General features: G+C 41.1%; 1 protein-coding gene across 2 annotated transcripts in view; it reads right to left on the bottom strand.

Moving 5' to 3' along the window:
• Nucleotides 1-14,418, bottom strand: part of col18a1.S (collagen type XVIII alpha 1 S homeolog) — a 112,705-nt gene extending 98,287 nt beyond the window's left edge. The window contains exons 1-2 of one of the 2 annotated variants that reach the window (XM_018237344.2): nucleotides 14,244-14,418; nucleotides 12,424-12,488 (exon numbers count right to left, since the gene is read on the bottom strand). In XM_018237344.2, the coding sequence (XP_018092833.1) occupies nucleotides 12,424-12,488; nucleotides 14,244-14,254 (76 nt within the window). In that variant the 5' untranslated portion in view covers nucleotides 14,255-14,418. 2 annotated transcript variants of the gene reach the window in all.
• Between the last annotated feature and the right edge of the window lie 4,487 nt (nucleotides 14,419-18,905).

Below are 18,905 nucleotides of genomic sequence, written 5' to 3'. Positions count from 1 at the left end.
CGGCCGCTGCCAGCTGTCACTCAGGAAGCATACACATACAAAGAACATGGCACTTCTTGACCTTAGATGAGTTGTGTTGGGGGAAGCTGCCCAAAGCTGCACATTCTATGTCAAATAATTGTTGACAACCAAAGTTACATACCATTCCATGTATTATTGTTAGGCAATTGGTACAGCAGAAAGTGCTGGTAGCTTTGGCAGATTTGTGACACCAACACTATTGGGCTGAAAGTTCCAGCACCTAGAAAGCTTGTCTTCCATACAATACAGACTAGTTCCTCTCCATCCAACCCAAAGGATGAATTGCACAGCTAAGTAAATAAATACATGGTGAACAGGATAATATAAAAATTTAATGATGGTGCCACTTACTGGCTTAAGGCACACATTTTTTTTCACCGTTATTCACACAGTCAATCCCCTGTGCATGCACTGCTATGACTGAGAATGGAACCAACAGGGAGACTGGAGTTGTGTACTGCTGCCATTACTGTCCCTATCTTCAAGTGTATTTACTCTAGGTCTAGGTTGATTCAATGTTACTTTGTATTATTCTGTAGTTATAGTACTGAAATATTCTGCAGGTCCCTTCTACTATCACTCCCACACATAATCAGAAGTGACAATAGCTGTGCAGATGGGCATGTTCCAGTAATTTAAAGCTGCCATACCTCTGGGTACAATCCCAGAAACAGTTAAAACACAGTGGATATGAAATTTCTGTTTCTTGTTAGGGAGCTAGCACACAGGCAGATTCTGGGAGATTTAGTTGCCTGGCGACTAATCGCCTCTTCTGCTGGGATCTCCCCGAACTGCCTTCCGCCTGCTATAATGAGAAAACGGTAGTGCCAATGCACTCGCGGCACTTTCCAAAGTCGCCCGTAGTTGCATCACGAGGAAATTGAAGCATCTCGAGTGCATTGGCGCTAACATTTTCTCATTATAGCCGACAGAAGGCAGTTCGGGGAGAATGTTGCCTCGCAGAAGAGGCGATTAGTCGCCAGGCGACTAAATCTCCCTGAATCTGCCCGTGTGCTAGCTCCCTTAATGCTGTAAATCAGGACTGTTCAAATGGAGAGCCAGGGTCAGGTCAGGCTATTCAATGAATTTTTATGCCCCAAGGGATCCATAGATTACTTTGTATGACACAATCATGTTAAACCAATGTGCAAATTTGCTACATCAGATAATTGGGGCATTTTAGCACTAAAAGGTGAAATAACTTCCTGATAATCTGATTTAGCACATGACATGAGAGGTGGTTGCGGCTGTGAATTAAAGATGTTTTGTAAATCACGGAAAATTTTAATCCCTTCTATCATTACCTTTTATTTATTTTTTTCAGTTTTACATAAAATCTACTATTTCTTTTACAGCAGAAGTTCTGTGGCTTTGTTTGTTTTGGTCCAACCAAAGTTTTTGATACTAGCCCTTTGGAGCTAGCTGGATTTTGATTTCTGATTAGCTCAAGAAATATCAGATTTTTCATGATTAAACTTATACGCAAAAAGTATTTTCAAAGCAAGGGTCTGGCGATACGGGCAGATTATTTGTGGCAACTAATCTCCCCGATCTGCCTTCCCCTGCTTTCCGCTGGCTAAAATGAAAATCGCCTGGGGGCAGGCACACGGAGCGATTCGTTTTCAGAAGTCGCCCATAATTGCCTCACGAGGAAACTTCGGGGCGACTTCGGAAAACGAAGCGATCCGTGTGCCTGCCTGAAAATACTTTAGCACTGGCACCCACTGGTGGGTAGCACCTATTTCTCATGGTTGACAAATCTCCTAACAATGGTTTTGCTGAGCAATACAGCAGAACAAAAGCGCAAATAACAAGGAAAAGAAAAAGAAAAGCAAATACAGTATATGTTCCACTCATCAAAACCAACTGAAAAACTGAAGGCACAGTAATGATGCCTATACAAACTGCCCAATGAAATGTAAAGCAATTATTACATTTAATTCTACAGTTACTGTCAAAGAACAAATTATTCCCACACATCTGAAGCAGAAAAAATATCAACATGTAACTAACTACAATCTGCCATTTGGATGGGAAAATAAACCAAAATGAAAAAGCCTCAGGACACAAACCAGATAAGATGTGATATTCTTTCTGTAAACACCATGGCAGTTCTACCAGCTGCAACTGCAGCTTTATCCATATTCTACTATCTGGGTTTGGTACTTTTTTCTGTCAAAGGGAAGTAAAGGCAAGATTTTTAAATATTGTTTTGAAAAGGCAGCATTTATCATCAGTGAAAAATAAAATCATATAAATAAGCACTGGGGAGTGAGCGTCATAATTGCTTTTTTGCTGTATATACACCCAAGCAGAGCCAGAACAAACCTCTATTCCATCAGACCGTTAAAAACATTTTCAAGTCTAGAACAGCTAACATTACTGTTCTGACAATTTTACTCAACTATTAACTCTAATAGGAACAGCAAGAAAAATTTGCACTGCTAAGTTCATAAGCCTTTTTTCTTGCTGGTGGGTCCCAGTATAATCTCGCTAAAAGCCTTGTATGTCTTGGCCCATTTGCAGCTATGCTACTTGCCTCAGGGCAATTAATTCATCTGTATCTCAAGGCTGTTAAGACTCTGATAAGTACATATGAGAACAGAAATGATAGTTCTGTGATGATGGACCTCCAAAGCGCATGGTAGCCACTAGATTAAACTAGTATTAAATTTTTTAAAGGGCAAGTAACCCTCCTACCACTTTTGATAAAGTATCGCTCCAACAGCCGCCACAGAAAGAATTGATTTCTGTGGCTACAATGCACATTTTTCAAATTGCCACTATATTAAAAATGTTTTTGACCCTGGGCCAATGATTGGATAATAATAAGAACAGACAGGACAGAGTAAATCACTCCTCCTCTATGAAAATGTTCAAACCAGATATTGGTCAGATCAGATAATCCCAGGTTTGCTGTTAGTGAGAATCACCTCAATTAAAACACTTACATGACATAAATGCACAAAAAAAGGTAAGAAGGCACACAATTTCTGTGTTTTACCAATAGTAATAGTCACTACCTGCAATAGATGGGAATTTTATAGTGTTCTGTCCCACAACAAAATGCCAAGCAGAGACATAGTGGGCCAATGGGACACCAGGAATAAACCTGGTGGGCGCCCACCGACCCAGACCCACTCTCTGGCCAGAAACCGTGTGTGCTTCCCCCGACCTCCAACCCCCCTTCCCCGGCCTGCAAAAATAAGTCACTTTAACAACTAAAAATAAGACAACGCAAATAGATGTTATTCCCTGGGAACAAGCCATTCAAGAAGTAAACAATTTCCCAAAAAACTGTGCCTATAAATACAGGCCTGACTGGGCATGTAGGAAGCAGTCTGAGCTCCACTGTGCGTTGCTAAGAATAGACGCTATAAAAGTCACAAGCTCACTGCTCTCCAAATTTGGCGAATATGAGAACACCATTGCGGCAAGTGAAAAAAAAATTGGGGGGAAAAAAGATATTCTGCAGTTAAAGAAAGTATCATGGGCATAAAGTTCTATTACCAAGTAATGTTGTTGAGCCAATGATCCAACAGTACAAATGATCTTTTATAATTCATGCCTTAAATGTGACCTATTAATAATTAGACATTTTCTTTCGGGTAGGAATTCTGCACAAAGGCTCATGTTTCATAGGCATCTAAACCACATCAGAGTTAGCTTTTTGACTCCTTCATTGATAGATAGATGGTATTGGTTTCCAAACGCCCCTCCCTTCATGAACAAGGGGACAGGTTTGCAATTCCTTGCATTCTTCCTTTTACTGCAGCCTTGTCACAGCCTGTACCTCTAGGAATGCTTACTCAGGAATCCAGCTTATAATTGCAGATTTAAAAAAAAAAAAGGGGAAAAAGCCACATCAAAAGAGAAGGGATCCTCAAGTGAGCATATCTGTGTGTAGATTAAACGACTTCCGAAACCCTTACTTTTATTCTCCAAAGACGCAATAAGGTTGGGGCATGGGAACTGGTGACAAAAAAACTTTAAATAGACCAGGACCTAACAAAGGAGGTCACTGTCAATTTAGTGCTACATTGATTATCAAACTTTGGCAAGAGCATTACAATGTGCTTAGTCACACCAGTCTGTACGGCTCTTGAGAAAAGTAGCACATGATCATAGATCTGTGAGATCAGTTAATCTAATTATATACATAATTATGTTTTATATGAGCTCAATTTGCTGTATAAGTCACACCATTGTATGTGTTACCAAATTCTTTTTTTTTACACATTTTTAGAAGGTATATAAGGGTCGATGGCACACGCAGTCATTTTGGGACATTGTGTTACCTGCATTTTCCCCATCGTTGAAATTCAGCATCAAAATACCTGTAACCACCGATCACTCCTATTGTTTGCAATCAAATACTGTATATAGTAGGGCTAGAGGATGATTTTAAGAGTTCTGATGCCTTGTTTTTAATAAGAGAAAAAGCAAAGTTAAACTGCTCACAAAAGCCTTATCGCAGACAATCTTCTTTCTGATCCATGCAGCAGAACAACCAGATGATGTGCAGTCTGGGAGAAGCAAGGACTTTTGTACAAATGACCCAAACAATCAACTGCAATCCAATAGAATCATGTACATTTTTCTCATCTAAACGGCCTATACAGAATGAAAGCAGGTCATTTGATTGACTTTGCATGGTTTACAAACTTAATTTGTAGAAATATTGATGTGTATATTTAAAATTATTTTCTTTTACTTTTTCGGGCTTTAAAGAGCCCAAGTATGATATAACATTAAGTTGAAACAATAGCCCTCAGAATGGGTAGAATTTACATAAGAACAAAATTGACTGCAAATAAGCAACTGATTAAAACATGGGCAGATTTTAGCTTGTTTGGTTGGAAACTTGTAAAAGTTGCCAGTGAGGAATCAGCATATGTTTTCCTACACTCTCCTTAGCTTCAGGCTACACTTGATAATGCAAAGTTTTCATGCCAATAACCCGTCAAGAGCAGGCTCCAGCAGCACATCAACTAGATCAGTGCAAGTTGATAATTCACTTAAGGCTCATGGGGTGGGCACCTTCCACCACACTAACTGCAATAGTCTTCTGTTCATTTGTTTTTTTATAAGCCATTAACCTTCCAATCAACATACACTACTGAATTCAACAACAATTAAAAGGGGTGCAGAGACTGACGATGATCACTATGCATTGTTACCCATGAGATCCACACAATCCTATTAGTCAAAAGTAGTAAAGTACTTCCTATTGTTGGTCCACTTGTTTTGCAGCATGTTATCAAAAGATAAACCAACCAAACTATATCCTCTTTCCAAGTCTGCAACCCATTTTGGGAAGGAAATAAGAAAGTTTAGCGATACAGATAAGAGACGTTAACATTGAGAGCAAGGGCTTCACTGAGCTTCATACAGACATCTGACCTGATAATGTGTATTAAATCTGAAAGGACATGTACTGTATAATGCTGCATGAATTTCATTCTTACTGCTAACTGGGGCTATGTGCAGAAGGGGTTTCAGCTCAAACAAAGCTGAAAAAATTATTTTGGGGGGGGAGTCACAGGTGCCATGACCAGTAAAATGTTGGATACTTTATAAACAATTAGCTTGTCTACTTGATCCCATCTGATAGAGGCTCACTATCCTACGTGCAAGATTTGCAAAAAGTAGTTTATTATCTCAATATTTTTTTAAGCCCAAACATGGGAAAGCCGTGTTTATCTTACAAGTACTAAATACCAATGGTCATACAAACAACTTAAACCTCAGGCATTTTCGCATCTGACAAACCCCTCATCCACTTTTCTTGATCTCTGTATAGTTAGCATAGGAACACAGATAAATTAAGGAACTAAGACTAAGAAGCATTCACTTCCTAGGACCTCACCCTGCGTTGGGTAAGTCCTTTGATTCCATCTGATTTATAAACAACCATCCGTATGAAAATCTGATTTCCATTTCATTTATTGAATTGTTGGTATAAAAGGGCTCATTTATGAGGTACAGGTCATAAATAAGAAGAAGCTTATAGTTTGAGTTTTTCAGTTTATGAAAAATAAAAAAAGACCTAAATTATCATTTGTGTTTCCACCAGGCTGGTAAAAATGATGCTTGATGCCAATGTTAATAATAGGTAATACAAATATACAATGTTGTAGAGAACACTGATGTTTCAATCCAGAAAATGTTGCGAGTGAAATTTTTTGGCAAGTTTTCCCGCGAACAAGACGCCCATAGACTCCAATGGATGAAGACATTTTTTGCGTGTCAAAATAAAATTGTCGCAGATAGACTTCAATGCGTTTGGCAATTTTCCGCCTTTTCACAAATTTTCGGCGAAGCGAAATGTGTCGGATTCACCCAACACTAGTAGCAACCCTTACTATAAGAGTGCAACACAGTGGCAATATTAGAACTGAAAACAAATAAGCAGTCCATGGGGAAGCCCTCTGTATAAACAAACCCTATCAGGTATCTTCTAACCAATCAGTCCAAGAGCTAATCAGTTGTTAACTGAATACTTATCCACACAATTATAACCTTAGCTTGATAATATCCACACAGGTTGAAATGCTGGCATCAATGAAACTGCATGTTGACATCAGCCTGTGTGTAGCCAGCTTTACTTGCCTGCATGCCCTAGGCTCGTGTACTGTGTATGTATCTCCATGCTATTTTGGAAAGGAACACCATATGTTCTTATACTCTGTAAAAAGCACAACGTTGAGACTTTGTATTGTGTCAACACATGTTTTAAAAGAGGCAAGTATTGTGCTTACGCGAAAGACAAACAAAAGGAAGAACTCTGAACACAGACTGAAGTGCCTGTTTGACCTAATATGGAATTGGAAAGGATGCACTGTGATATAATAAAAGGAAGTTTAAAGGAACAATATGCATGGGTGGGCATATCACAAGGGAACACTGCTGCAGCCTATGCAGTCTATCACAATAGAGGAAGAACAGCCTTTATCATGGACCACCCAATGTTTAAGTACATGTGCTATTCATAACATGTACATAAAAATGAAACAGAAAAAAAAGAACACCACCTTATAGCCTTAAAATTACATAAAGATGTAGAAAACTGCAGAGTAAAGCATTTTACAATAGTTGGATGTTCTATTCTGGTTCTTGTTCTTAAAAGACCACAAAAAAAGGTTGTGTTTGTGAATAAGTATAACGTTCTCTACATAAGATGTACTGCTAATAATTGTGAGTTTGCTTTACAAACAGGACTACGATTTATAAAATTAATAGCAATTGCGGCAGCCATTCACCTTTAAATTGGGCTACTGGGCAAAGGCTTAAATAGCAGATATCAGATAAGCTTTAAAGAATACAATGAGTTGAATGCTTAAAAAAGGAAGATGGACATGGGTGAAATGCCATCCATGGCTCACAAAAGAACTAGAGAATACAAATCCCTCTCATTTAAAAGTCATTTTTAGGTGCTGGAGAAACACATTTCTTTCAACACTTTATATTTTAGCATTATATGTCATTACTGGTCCTTTAATGTGTACCTAGAATCCCTCATAGGGGAAGCCAAAACCAGACACACTCCTGAAATGAAATTCCAAAATAGAAAGGATGTGGCAAGGTGCGCAGGAACAGTTTTATTTGTGCACTAAAACCCTGTAATTGCAGAACTCCAGATTTAACCAAAACAATCATTATGATGCACTCTATGTAGATTCTAGGAAATGGTTTGTCAAAATAACCGTTTTATAAAACTTATAAAGGGGGTCAAATCAACAAATTGAACATATTTCACAATGAAGACACACTGAAAATGTAATTGCTTGGTAAAGCTAAGAAAGCTTTCTACCATTAGAGTCACTAGAGGCCAGTTTTCACTGCAATATATGAATAAAGATGGTGGCTATTACCTATACCAGCACGCTTTGCTGAACATTTAAATATATCATTTTAAGGTAACCCCCACTTTATTTTCAAGAGCTGCTGATGCGAATGGGGTAACACTGCATACTTTCCAGGGGAGGGGGGAATGGAAAAGGCTTTATTATTAAAAGGCTTTTTAGAACTGGAAGCTATTTTGGTAAGGTTACATGTATGGACATGTATGAACAACATTGACATCCTTCTTTCCAAAGAGAAAAGCTATATGAACGCTAAACATTGATGTATGATAATCTACAGCCCTCCGGCTCCTTCATCTGCCAGGGAATGCTGGTAGTGCAACAACAGCTGGGCCAACACATACTGGACACCCGTGCATTAAACTGACTGTAACTAGAATAGATTGTATTTGTGAGTTACAGGCTAATATCACACTCAGATGTCTGGTTACAGAAAGAAAGTTTCCTGTAGGCAACCTTTATGGTAGTGGCTTGCCACATAAAGTCTAGAATGGCAATCTCTGAGTCACTATTTATTGGTCTGGTAGGGGTGGGGGCTGTTTGGACCTCTGATCATACCGCCCAACTGTCCCGTTTTCAGCTTTTGTACAGCTCAACCCGCAATCCCGCATTTGTACTGAAAAGTCCTGAATTTCTCTGCACTGAACAGCCAGAAAAAGATAAGTTTCTAACTTAATTCGCTTTTGGCAGAGAGCCCAGAACAGCCACCAGGTGAGACTAAGATACTTTTGCAGCAATTTTGAGACAAGCAAATAAGTAACTGTAACAATTTAGATTAACAGGTCTCTTGTGAGAAGTTAGACTCACAGCTTAAAGGCAAGTCACCTTCATTAGCAAAACTAGTAATAACTGGAAAAAAAACACAGAAATATGTTCAAACTTTCATAACCTGACAAATTTTGTAAAATGAACATGGTAATTAGGGGGTGTTTCCACAAAAACAGGCATGGTCAAGGGCTGTGCCACATTGATTATGGAAACTCTATTCAGCCAGCAACAAGTAGTACAAACCCAAAGACTGTGGCAACCATGAAGTTTTGACCACGGACGTTCACTCAGGAAGAACCAGGTCACTGGCAATACACTTACAGGACAATATAACCCAAATTCACTACTGCTTTAAGGCAACCCCCCCCCATAACTTTAATTGCTAACCTGGTTCCAGTCATAGGGGGGTGGTTTACAAATTAATCCCCCAGTGAATTTAGGTTTCATTGTCCTCTGATTGCCTGTCACTGTTTTCACTAGAAATTAATAGACATTGCCTATGGCAGGTAGGCAATGCTCAAAAACAATAGCTTGTGCATTTTTGAGTGGTACCCACCTGTCACTGCCAATGTCTGAACACTTCCCAATCTTTTCTATGGTTTTTGACTGCCAGAGTTCTCCATGAGTTTGCCATGCCAGTTGAAATACCCCTTAGGCCATATCTCTTAGGCTAGGGCCAGACCATGATACCAATGTATACCAATACCAGCAGATTCTCCACCTGCGGAGAACCCACTGCCCTGCTGCTCCCCTTACCTTTCAAACTGCAAGTTGTGTTTCAGTGGTGAAATCTGCCACGTCTGACTACGCCAAAGCAGAAATGATGCTTCCAGGTCCAGGCAGAACAGGAGCAGAAGAACAGTGGGACAGTGGATCCACCATCCAATATCACCTGGCCCTAGCCTAGAGTTCCAATATCTAGATTAAGCTTTTGGTGTAAACTATTTTTTATGAGGATGGGGGGAAGCAGTTTTCATTTGCACTACACACTTCTTGTCTAGGGGGTGTGATGTATAAACATAAGATACTTATTAGGTCAGTGTAAACTGCTTCTCTGAGCAAACACAATGGGGGGAATTCACAAAAGTGTCGGGAACGAAAAAACGTCTTTTAAATGTCGTAGAAAGTGTCGTAGCAACAGCCGCCAAATTCACACTGCAATTCTCTGACATATACGGCCCTTTTGAAATAGTGTCGCTAAAAGTGGGCGTGGTTTTTTCGGTGCCACGTTTCCTTCATTTTTATGAATGGCTCGTAAACTCATTTGTTTTGCCGACAATGTTTCCGACACATTAGGCTCTCCAAAATGAAAATGTTGGTCAAATAGTCTTTTAAAAATGCTCGGTAAAATGACGTCTGTCCGACGAAAAGATATACGAAATTTTAGAAAATTGATGGACTTACGAGACATTCAGCGACGGTAACATCTGTCTTTGTGGATTTGCCGTTCGTACGACATTTTACAAATTTGTCGACCACTACTTCTGGGTTACTTATTATACCGACACTTTTGTGAATTTCCGCAATGTGTTTGTGGAAAGGAAAAAACTGCATGTGATTGTTTTGCTTTTGTTATTTTTGCATCTTTCTTTTATTCCTATGAACGGGGAGCAGCTATACTCCTTACTTTGACAAGCTCATCCATAGACTGCAATGTGAAACAGTGCCTTCTAGTGGCCACAAGTCATAAAAATGGTAGAATTATTGCTTGCATTTACCAAGCAGTAACTTACACCTCCCAGACTTTGAGCACTTTTGTTTCACTCACAGGAGAAGCCAAACTATTGTTTTTAAACATTCAAGGGGTGGTTCACCTTCAAACAACTAGTTGGTTTCAGATAGATCACCAGAAACAATGACTTTTTTCAATTACTTTCTATTTTCTATGTGTGAAGTTCAAAGTGTAATTTTTCACCTTCTGAAGCAGCTCTGGGAGGGGGGTCGCCGACCCTGTAAACTGTTCTAAATGGATACATTTTGTTCATACATTTCTTATATTTGCCCCTGCTGAGCAAAATCTCTGGGTTTCATTACAGGCAGCTGTTAGAATTGATACAATAGCTGCTAATACTCCAGAGATGCTGCTGAGAAATGTATCAACTAAATGTTGCAAAATTGTAACAGTTCAGAGTCTGCGCCTGAATTACTGAGTTGCCAGACTGAAAACACCAGAGACAGGGACATTAAACTTTAATCTTAGATTTTGGAAAAACAGTAAAAAATAAATAATGGAAAGTAATTGAAGAAATTCTTTATTTCTGGGGAACAATCTAAAAACAACTGAATTGAAAAAAGTGTTTGGAAGATGAATAACCCCTTTAAATTAGTCTTTATAATAACCATTACCATACCAGAACATAAACCATATTTATTTTCGGTATAGCTTGCATTTAATATTAATGACAGGAATACATTAAATTGTTCCTTCCTGAGTACAGAGAACTGTATATCTGCATTGTATGCACGTGTATGAGCTGCTTTTTACTGTTTGCCTTGCCACCAGCATTCTCAATATATAATGCTTGCTTGCTCCCACATAATGCCCCTAAATTCCTCTAGAAATACAATATGTGGTAGAAACACATGGTAAAACCATGAAGTAGAAAAAAAACTTGTAGTTTTGCACAAAGGTGGGAAACCAAGAATGGTAAAATATGATACCTTTTAAAGGCCAAGTATATAGAATATTAACAAAGCAAGCTTTCAAAATAGTGAGGTCCCTGACAAAGAACAACCCTCAGAGCACAGAATGCCAGCTTTGTTAATATTTCTATATACTTGGCCTTTAAAAGGTATCACATTTGTACTGTTCTTGTCCTGTATTTCTACTTCAGTGCAGAACTCTTCTCTTAGTTCATAACCATCAGGTACAGACTATAAGTTCCATAGCCCATATGAAAGACAATAAACATGCATATAAATCCAACCTGTATATATCTAGTAGACCTGATCACACTTTATCAATCTAGCCTTTTCCTTTGCCCTACCTATGATTACATGTTACTGCACCGCCTAGAGCAGGGATCCCCAACCTTTTGAACCTATGAGCAACATTCAGAAGTAAAAGGAGTTGGGGAGCAACACTAACATGAAAAATGTTCTTGGGGTGCCAAATAAGTGCTGTGATTGGCCAATTTGGAGCCTCTATGTGGATTGCCAACCTACATTGAGGCTCAGTTTGGCAGTACACATGGTTTTATACAGCCAAAACTTGCCTTTAAGCCTGGAATTTCAAAAAATAAGCCCCTGCTTTGAGGCCACTGTGAGCAACATCCAAGGGGTAGGAGAGCAACATGTTGCTCACGAGCTACTGGTTGGGGACCTCTGGCCTAGAGGATGTAGAAGGTTTAGTTTAAAACAAATAGATATCATAACTGTCCCTGTTTGGTACCTGTAACCATTGTCTGCTAATGCCCCTACAGAGTTGAACCAAAGCACTGGGCCATATTCTGCCGTATGGAACCATGTACAAATATGTCACTGGCAGTGGCACAAGTGAAGATAGTTGGGGCTACAAAAGCTTCACACAGCATGGGTACACATCACATGAGCGGAGCACCACCCCCACTATACCTTTCAATGACCCACACAAATCACCTCCCTTAATCCCCAATTAACTGGCTGAGGTTTCAATGGCCCATAGCTCACAGGAGCTTCCGCCATGCTGGAGTTAAAAAAGAAATGCAGGGAGGGTAATTCTCCAAGCTGATTAGCAAGCAGACCACCATGTTTTCACTCCTAAATTTAGTGTGAGAGTAAGGGCCCTTACCTTTGCCTTGAGAGGAGACCAGGAGCGCATGATATGCAGCATAGAGCAACAGGACCCACGTACACCTGCAAGCACAGACAAACAATCTGACCAACACAGTCGCACAACATGGAAGCAGTAGCTCACTAATAAAGCAGGTCTGCCTTTAGTGCTGGCAGGGCCCACAGCAAAATACATGCCGGTTGAATGATCAAGTAGGACAGTCCAAATTTTAAGGCACTTCAGTTCAGTGGAAATATAACTCCCAACAGTTTTGAGCTCTGGAAGTTTTTAATTCTCATCAAATGGAGGTTGGGCAGCACATAAAATGTTTCTTTTGCCAGTCCACCTTATAATTCTACAGTCCAGTCACCTTCCCTTTGCCATACCTTATTATACCCAGTGCTGCCTGCACTCACAGTCAACAGATGAATATCTAGTGTGTAACTGAGATTCCCAACACTCTTTCTAATTACCACAGATACTCTGCTGGGGTTCAGGGAAGTTGACCTTGATTAAAACCCAAATATAGATTTGCTACTAAAAAAAAAAAAACATTCCCCCAAATGTAACTCTGCTGGAACCAGAGTGATGTGTCTTGAATTGCATGTACCATATGAGTGTGCTACTCCTATGCAGGGATAAAAATAAACTGTTTATTTCAATATACACAGAAGGCACAGGGATCTTACCCTTGTAACTGCTTTTCCTTATTTTATTGAAGGGGCTAGAGCTACACCTACAACATGTTTCTATACTTATCATCTCCATCCCCTTGACCCACATAGAAATGATTCTCAACCCAACCCGGAACCAGCTACCACTCCTAAACTTTATAACTGATAAGTGGCAATTGTATCTTAAGGGCAGGGGCACAGGGGCAGATTCGGGGAGATTTAGTCGCCTGGTGACTAATCGCCTCTTCTTTGGGGCGACAATCTCCCCGAACTGCCTTCCGCCTGCTCAAATGAAAAATCGCCTGTGGCAATGCACTTGTGGTGCTTCGATTTCTGAAGTCGCCCAAAGTTTCCTTGTGAGGCAACTTTGGCCGACTTCGGAAATCGAAGCGCGAGTGCCATTGCGCTGTTGTTTTCTCATTATAGCAGGCGGAAGGCAGTTCGAGGAGATTGCCGCCCCGAAGAAGAGGCGATTAGTCGCCAGGCGACTAAATCTCCCGAATCTGCCCCTGTGCCCCTGCCCTAAAGAGCCCCCAAAGTTTACTGAATATCAACCCCACCCTCCTGCTAGTACAGGTCAGTCAGTAACAGACACAAAGAACATTCCAGAAATGCACCTATCCTGCTCATCCCTGGTAGCATAATAATAACCTTATGGGTATGCTCAAAGATTATTATTATACTGCCACAGGGATGACCAGGAATAGAAAATGACTATAAGTATGAAACAATTTTCTCCTATACAGCTTGTTAGCCCCCACAAAAGCTCCAGAGCACAGGGTAGTTAGGGCTCACATGAGCAACAAGAATACAATTAGGTACAACCTGCAGGATTCCAGAAGCAGCCTAATGGCTGTTGAGAGTAGTAGTTCAGCCATTTACAGGTGAGGAATGAACTAAACATAGAGATAAAAGTTCATGACACACACACACACACACACAGTAGAACATGACACAAGGGGATACAATGAAAGTTCGCACAAGACACAAAGAGAAGCAACACAATGAGGGTAAAGAGTAAAAGCTGAGAGCACAAAGGGTTAAGAGAAGAGCCACAGATACAGCCAGACATGGGGTCGCACACACACACACACACACACACGGGACAAATGACTTAGGGGAAAGTTCATTCCCAGGCTGGACAGACACAGTTAAAGTTCGTACCTGAGAATCATGTCGTGCTGCTTTGTGGAGCGGTGAGAGAGCAGGAGCCGCCTGTGTAGCTTCCCTCACACTTACACACACATATACACACACTCACACACACTGATACAGTGACACACTCACACCGGCTCCTCTGCGCTGCTTTGTGATAAGAGTGGAGGGTGCAGGGCATTGATTGGAACAGTCCGCGAGGTCCTAGCGCCCACTCCCAACCTTCATCTGCATAGGGCTCAGCCTATTCACCAAATTCCTTTCTTTCTTCTTCTTGTCATTTTGTCAGGTTCAAAGGAAACCTTATCCCCGGGGCATTGTTTTTTTTCTACTATCCCTCGAGTGCATTGTTTGGCAGTGATGTCTGGCAGAGAATGAGTTAAGTATAACTGTAGGAATGTATGGAGCCACAGGCACAATCCTGCACTAGGATATACACTTACATATCACATCAATGCCCTCCACAGCTGTATAACCTGCAATGGGACACACACATTTATCCAACTACAGCCTACTCTCTAGTATTGTGCAGGAGCTGGACAAGGGGTTAAGCACCTGACCTGATCCCGTGCAGAGCAGCCACTAGCATTTCCTTAATGGGATTCCCACTTTCTATTTCTACTAGCAGACATCAGGGTCTCTCATGTACTGAAGGATTCCCAACAAGCTGGGGTCCTTTTTGGGGTTCTCTATTTCTTTGTGGCACACCCAGTGCTGTTCCAAATGCCAGGGCCACCACCATCCAAAGCCTACCCTTTCCAAAGAACAAATAAAAAATAATAAATATTGGTATTCAGGAGCGAGCAGAGCACCATACAACTACAGATGCTGCCCGTCCCCTGACACCATAGTGCCTTACTATCTGACTGACATTACTGTACCCACTATCTTGGTTTCAGACTTGCTGTCTCTTCCCAAAAGTGCCAAATCTGTGTGTGTGTGGGAGAGACACACACACACACACACACAATCTAGGTTCTTTCATTTTGCCTCTGCTCACAAAGTTTGCACTGCTGTTCCTGGAGTTTGTTCAATGACCAATGGAGAGGGGGAAAGGGGGAGATGGGGAAAGGGAAAGGATGGGGGGAGTGATGCTTTCCTCCATTCTTCCGTTGTTCCAAAATCACCATGATAATGTTCCAGGCAGTAGGGATGTCGCGGACTGTTCGCCTGCGAACTAATTCGCGCGAACATCGACTGTTCGCGTCCGCCGAATGTTCGCGAACGTCGCGCGACGTTCGCCAATTTGAGTTCGCCTTAGCTGGCGCTTATTTTTGACCTCTCACCCCAGACCAGCAGATACATGGCAGCCAATCAGGAAGCTCTCCCTCCTGGACCACCCCTACACCCCCTGGACCACTCTCCTTCCTGCAGCGTTTTTTCATTCTGCCTGTGTGTGCTTGGAAGAGCTAGTGTAGGGAGAGAGCTGGTTAGTGATTTGAGGAACAGTTGATAGTAACTTTGCTGGCTAGTAATCTACTTGATAACTGCTCTGTATTGTAGGGACAGAACTCTGCAGGGATTTGAGGGACATTTTAGGTTAGGTAGCTTTGCTGGCTAGTAATCTACCTTCTACTGCAGTGCTCTGTATGTAGCTGCTGTGGGCAGCTGTCCTGCTGCTGATCTCTCATCTGCTGACTGCTGCCTGTAACCCAATAGTCCTTGTAAGGACTGCTTTTATTTTCTTTTTTGTTTTTTTACTTTGCTACTATAAGAGCCCAGTGCTATTAGTCTAGCTGTGTTGGGGAGTGGGACTGGTGTGCTGCTCCTCCTAGTAGTTCATCACTACCAGCACCAACCAGAGTCAAAATTGTTACAAAGTATCTTATTTGCACCTGTTAGCTGTTCTGAGCTCTTTGCCAAAAGCTAATTAAGTTAGCTGTTCAGTTCAGAGAAAAGAGGGACTTTCCAGTACAAAAGAGGGACAGGGGGTTGAGTGGTCAAAAGAGGGACAGTTGGGAGGTATGCAAGTGCCACCTAGCTGTGTGAGCTTTTTCACATTCTGTCTAAATAACAATAATAATTCTGTGTCCGTAAACATCACCTGAGTGATACAGCAGCAATAATATATTGTAATATATAATATCCGTATCCACTACTGTATACGTTGCCCTTGCAGGCATTGTTTGCCCAGTCTTTAACCAAGTGCCACCTCGCTGTGTGAGCTTTTTCACATTCCGTGTCCAGAAACATCACCTGAGTGACGTAGTGTGATTTCTGCCCTTTACAGCACAAAACGCAGCGCTGTGTCAACAATGTATTTTTCAGATACATTTTTGCCCTTGATCCCCCTCTGGCATGCCACTGTCCAGGTCGTTGCACCCTTTAAACAACTTTAAAATCATTTTTCTGGCCAGAAATGTCTTTTCTAGCTTTTAAAATTCGCCTTCCAATTGAAGTCTATGGGGTTCGCGACGTTCGCGAACCGTTCGCATTTTTGACGCAAGTTCGCGAATATGTTCGCGAATATTTTTTCCGCCGTTCGCTACATCCCTACCAGGCAGACAGCTTCGGGAAATCAGTGGAAATGGAGACAAGGCAAAGCGCACTTGTGTGGGTGTTAGTGCAGCTGTAATGACCATTAGTGGCTACATACAAAAACCTTCACAAGCAACAGACATTTAACTAGGATCCCAAATAAAATCTTATTAGGGCTTCTTTCCATAAAACCCTTTGGAAAGATAATTTATATAGAGACCCCTTACAACAAGGCCTTTTACTATACTGTCAGAGAAATCAGGTAGGGAATGGTCACTTACCCCTTTCAAGTAAATAAAGGACCCACCCGGCCATGTGCTGCCAGAGATCCTTAACCTATGAATTTGTTAGATCTAGGAGATCAGCTCCTCTGATTCAGGTTAGTTTTCAATCACTGCTCAGCTCAGCTTTACCTTCATTTCTCTATAATGCATAAACATTTACTACTCCCTGTAGAATGGCTTAACATTTACTCCAACAGGTGAAAAAGCAGACCACTGACCACCAATATTCCCCTTAATTATATATCGGCTGTATGCGCAAAAATGGGAACATTGCTTACCACTATAGCAACACACACAGTGGGTAGAGTTTCCACCTTTCCAGTGAAATCATACTGACCTGCAGCGGGCAGGGGCTGTTGGGGGTATGATCGGAGAGTAGGTGAATTGGGAGTGCTGGGAGCTTATATGTTGGGAGTGGGAATGGGAATAGGTTTGGGTGGCAGAACATTTCAAGGAGAGGAGGAAAGAACAGGTAATTGCAAACTTACAAAATACCAGTTAGGCCAGTGAAATACCAGTCAGGGGGTGACCCTTAAGCAGCCAGACATGAAGCTATAGTCATAGAAAACTTTGTTTCATACAATTTTTGGATCGTCTATGGGCTCAGGATAATCACCCCAACATTTTTTGTACTATAGTGATCACTCGTTTAGTCGATCAAACAGGTTAGAAATTTTCTGTCAGATAATGATATCTTTGCATGTATTGCCTGACACTACTATTTTTTGGATACAACTTTGGTGTAATTGCTGTCTGTCAATTGAATAGTTTGTTGTAGACCGTTACATAGAAACAAACAATCTTTTGTCATACAAAAAATAGAATCTGTGAGTCTGTGGCCAGCTTTATTGTTGGTCAAACTGGACAATAAGGACTGGATCACTGATGGCAACCATATAATGTAGTGATGGAATTATGGCATCCAAGGTGCTTCTTATGAGACCTTGGCCATCCCAGGGGCAGCTGAAAGACCACCTAGATCAAAACTGGCCAGTGCTTTCTGTCCATGTATAGTCACGTTAAAGGGGATCTAAACCCAAACATAAAATCACTGTAAACTTTCTGAGATTGCTAATTGAACACTTTTGCAATTTACATTAGTTTTCTAATTTTAGTGACTTAGAAATATTAAACTGCTAGTTAGTTTGAGCTCATAACGGGCTTTACACCTTGTGAGTTAACCCTGGAGTTGCTGACAATCTGACTGAAAGAGAGCTGCTGAGCAGAAAGCCTAGTTTTGGCAGTCTAAAGCAGCTATGTCAGAAAAACATAAAAATTGATAATGTAAAGTGCAAAATTGCAATCTTAGTAATTTTCCATTCATTTTCTATTGTATCCTATTTAAGTTGCCATAGGTAGTTCTTACATCTTAAGATAAACAAGAAGCTGACTTCAAGAGATGATGAAGTAGTAATAAGTGGATTGGGGATGAGCCTACAGGTGAGACCCCACTGACCATTGCCTGGTTAGGCTCAGAGCTCATCCAGACGATCGATTTAACCTGCACTCCCCTGTGTTCCGTTTTAAAGCGATCAGCCACAGGGAAGCACAAGAAGGAAAGTAGACAACTCTTTTTAGTGAACACATACTGATAGAGATGGGTGTAAGCGCTGATCTGCATTTAATGCTTACATACCCCTTTAAATCAATAGTCTGCGTTCCTAACTGTGCTTCCCTGCGCTGAACGCTTTAAAAGGGAACACCAGGGAGCACAAGCTAAAGCAATCGACTGGCAACTGCTGTGCTATGCTAAGAACTAGGAGGGCCAAGGTATTGCTTACCTGTTTCTTCTGTAGTATTGCCTATGCTTGCCCTTGCTGCCTGAGCAACAGAATGTCTGAGTGAATATCTCATAGGGGGTATTCCTGTGTGGTTGCAGCTATGGTGCAACTCTACTGAACATTTTCTC

This window comes from Xenopus laevis, chromosome 9_10S (assembly GCF_017654675.1).
Source record: "Xenopus laevis strain J_2021 chromosome 9_10S, Xenopus_laevis_v10.1, whole genome shotgun sequence".
Classification (NCBI taxonomy): Eukaryota; Metazoa; Chordata; class Amphibia; order Anura; family Pipidae; genus Xenopus; species Xenopus laevis.
This window is presented reverse-complemented; position numbering and strand designations above follow the sequence as displayed.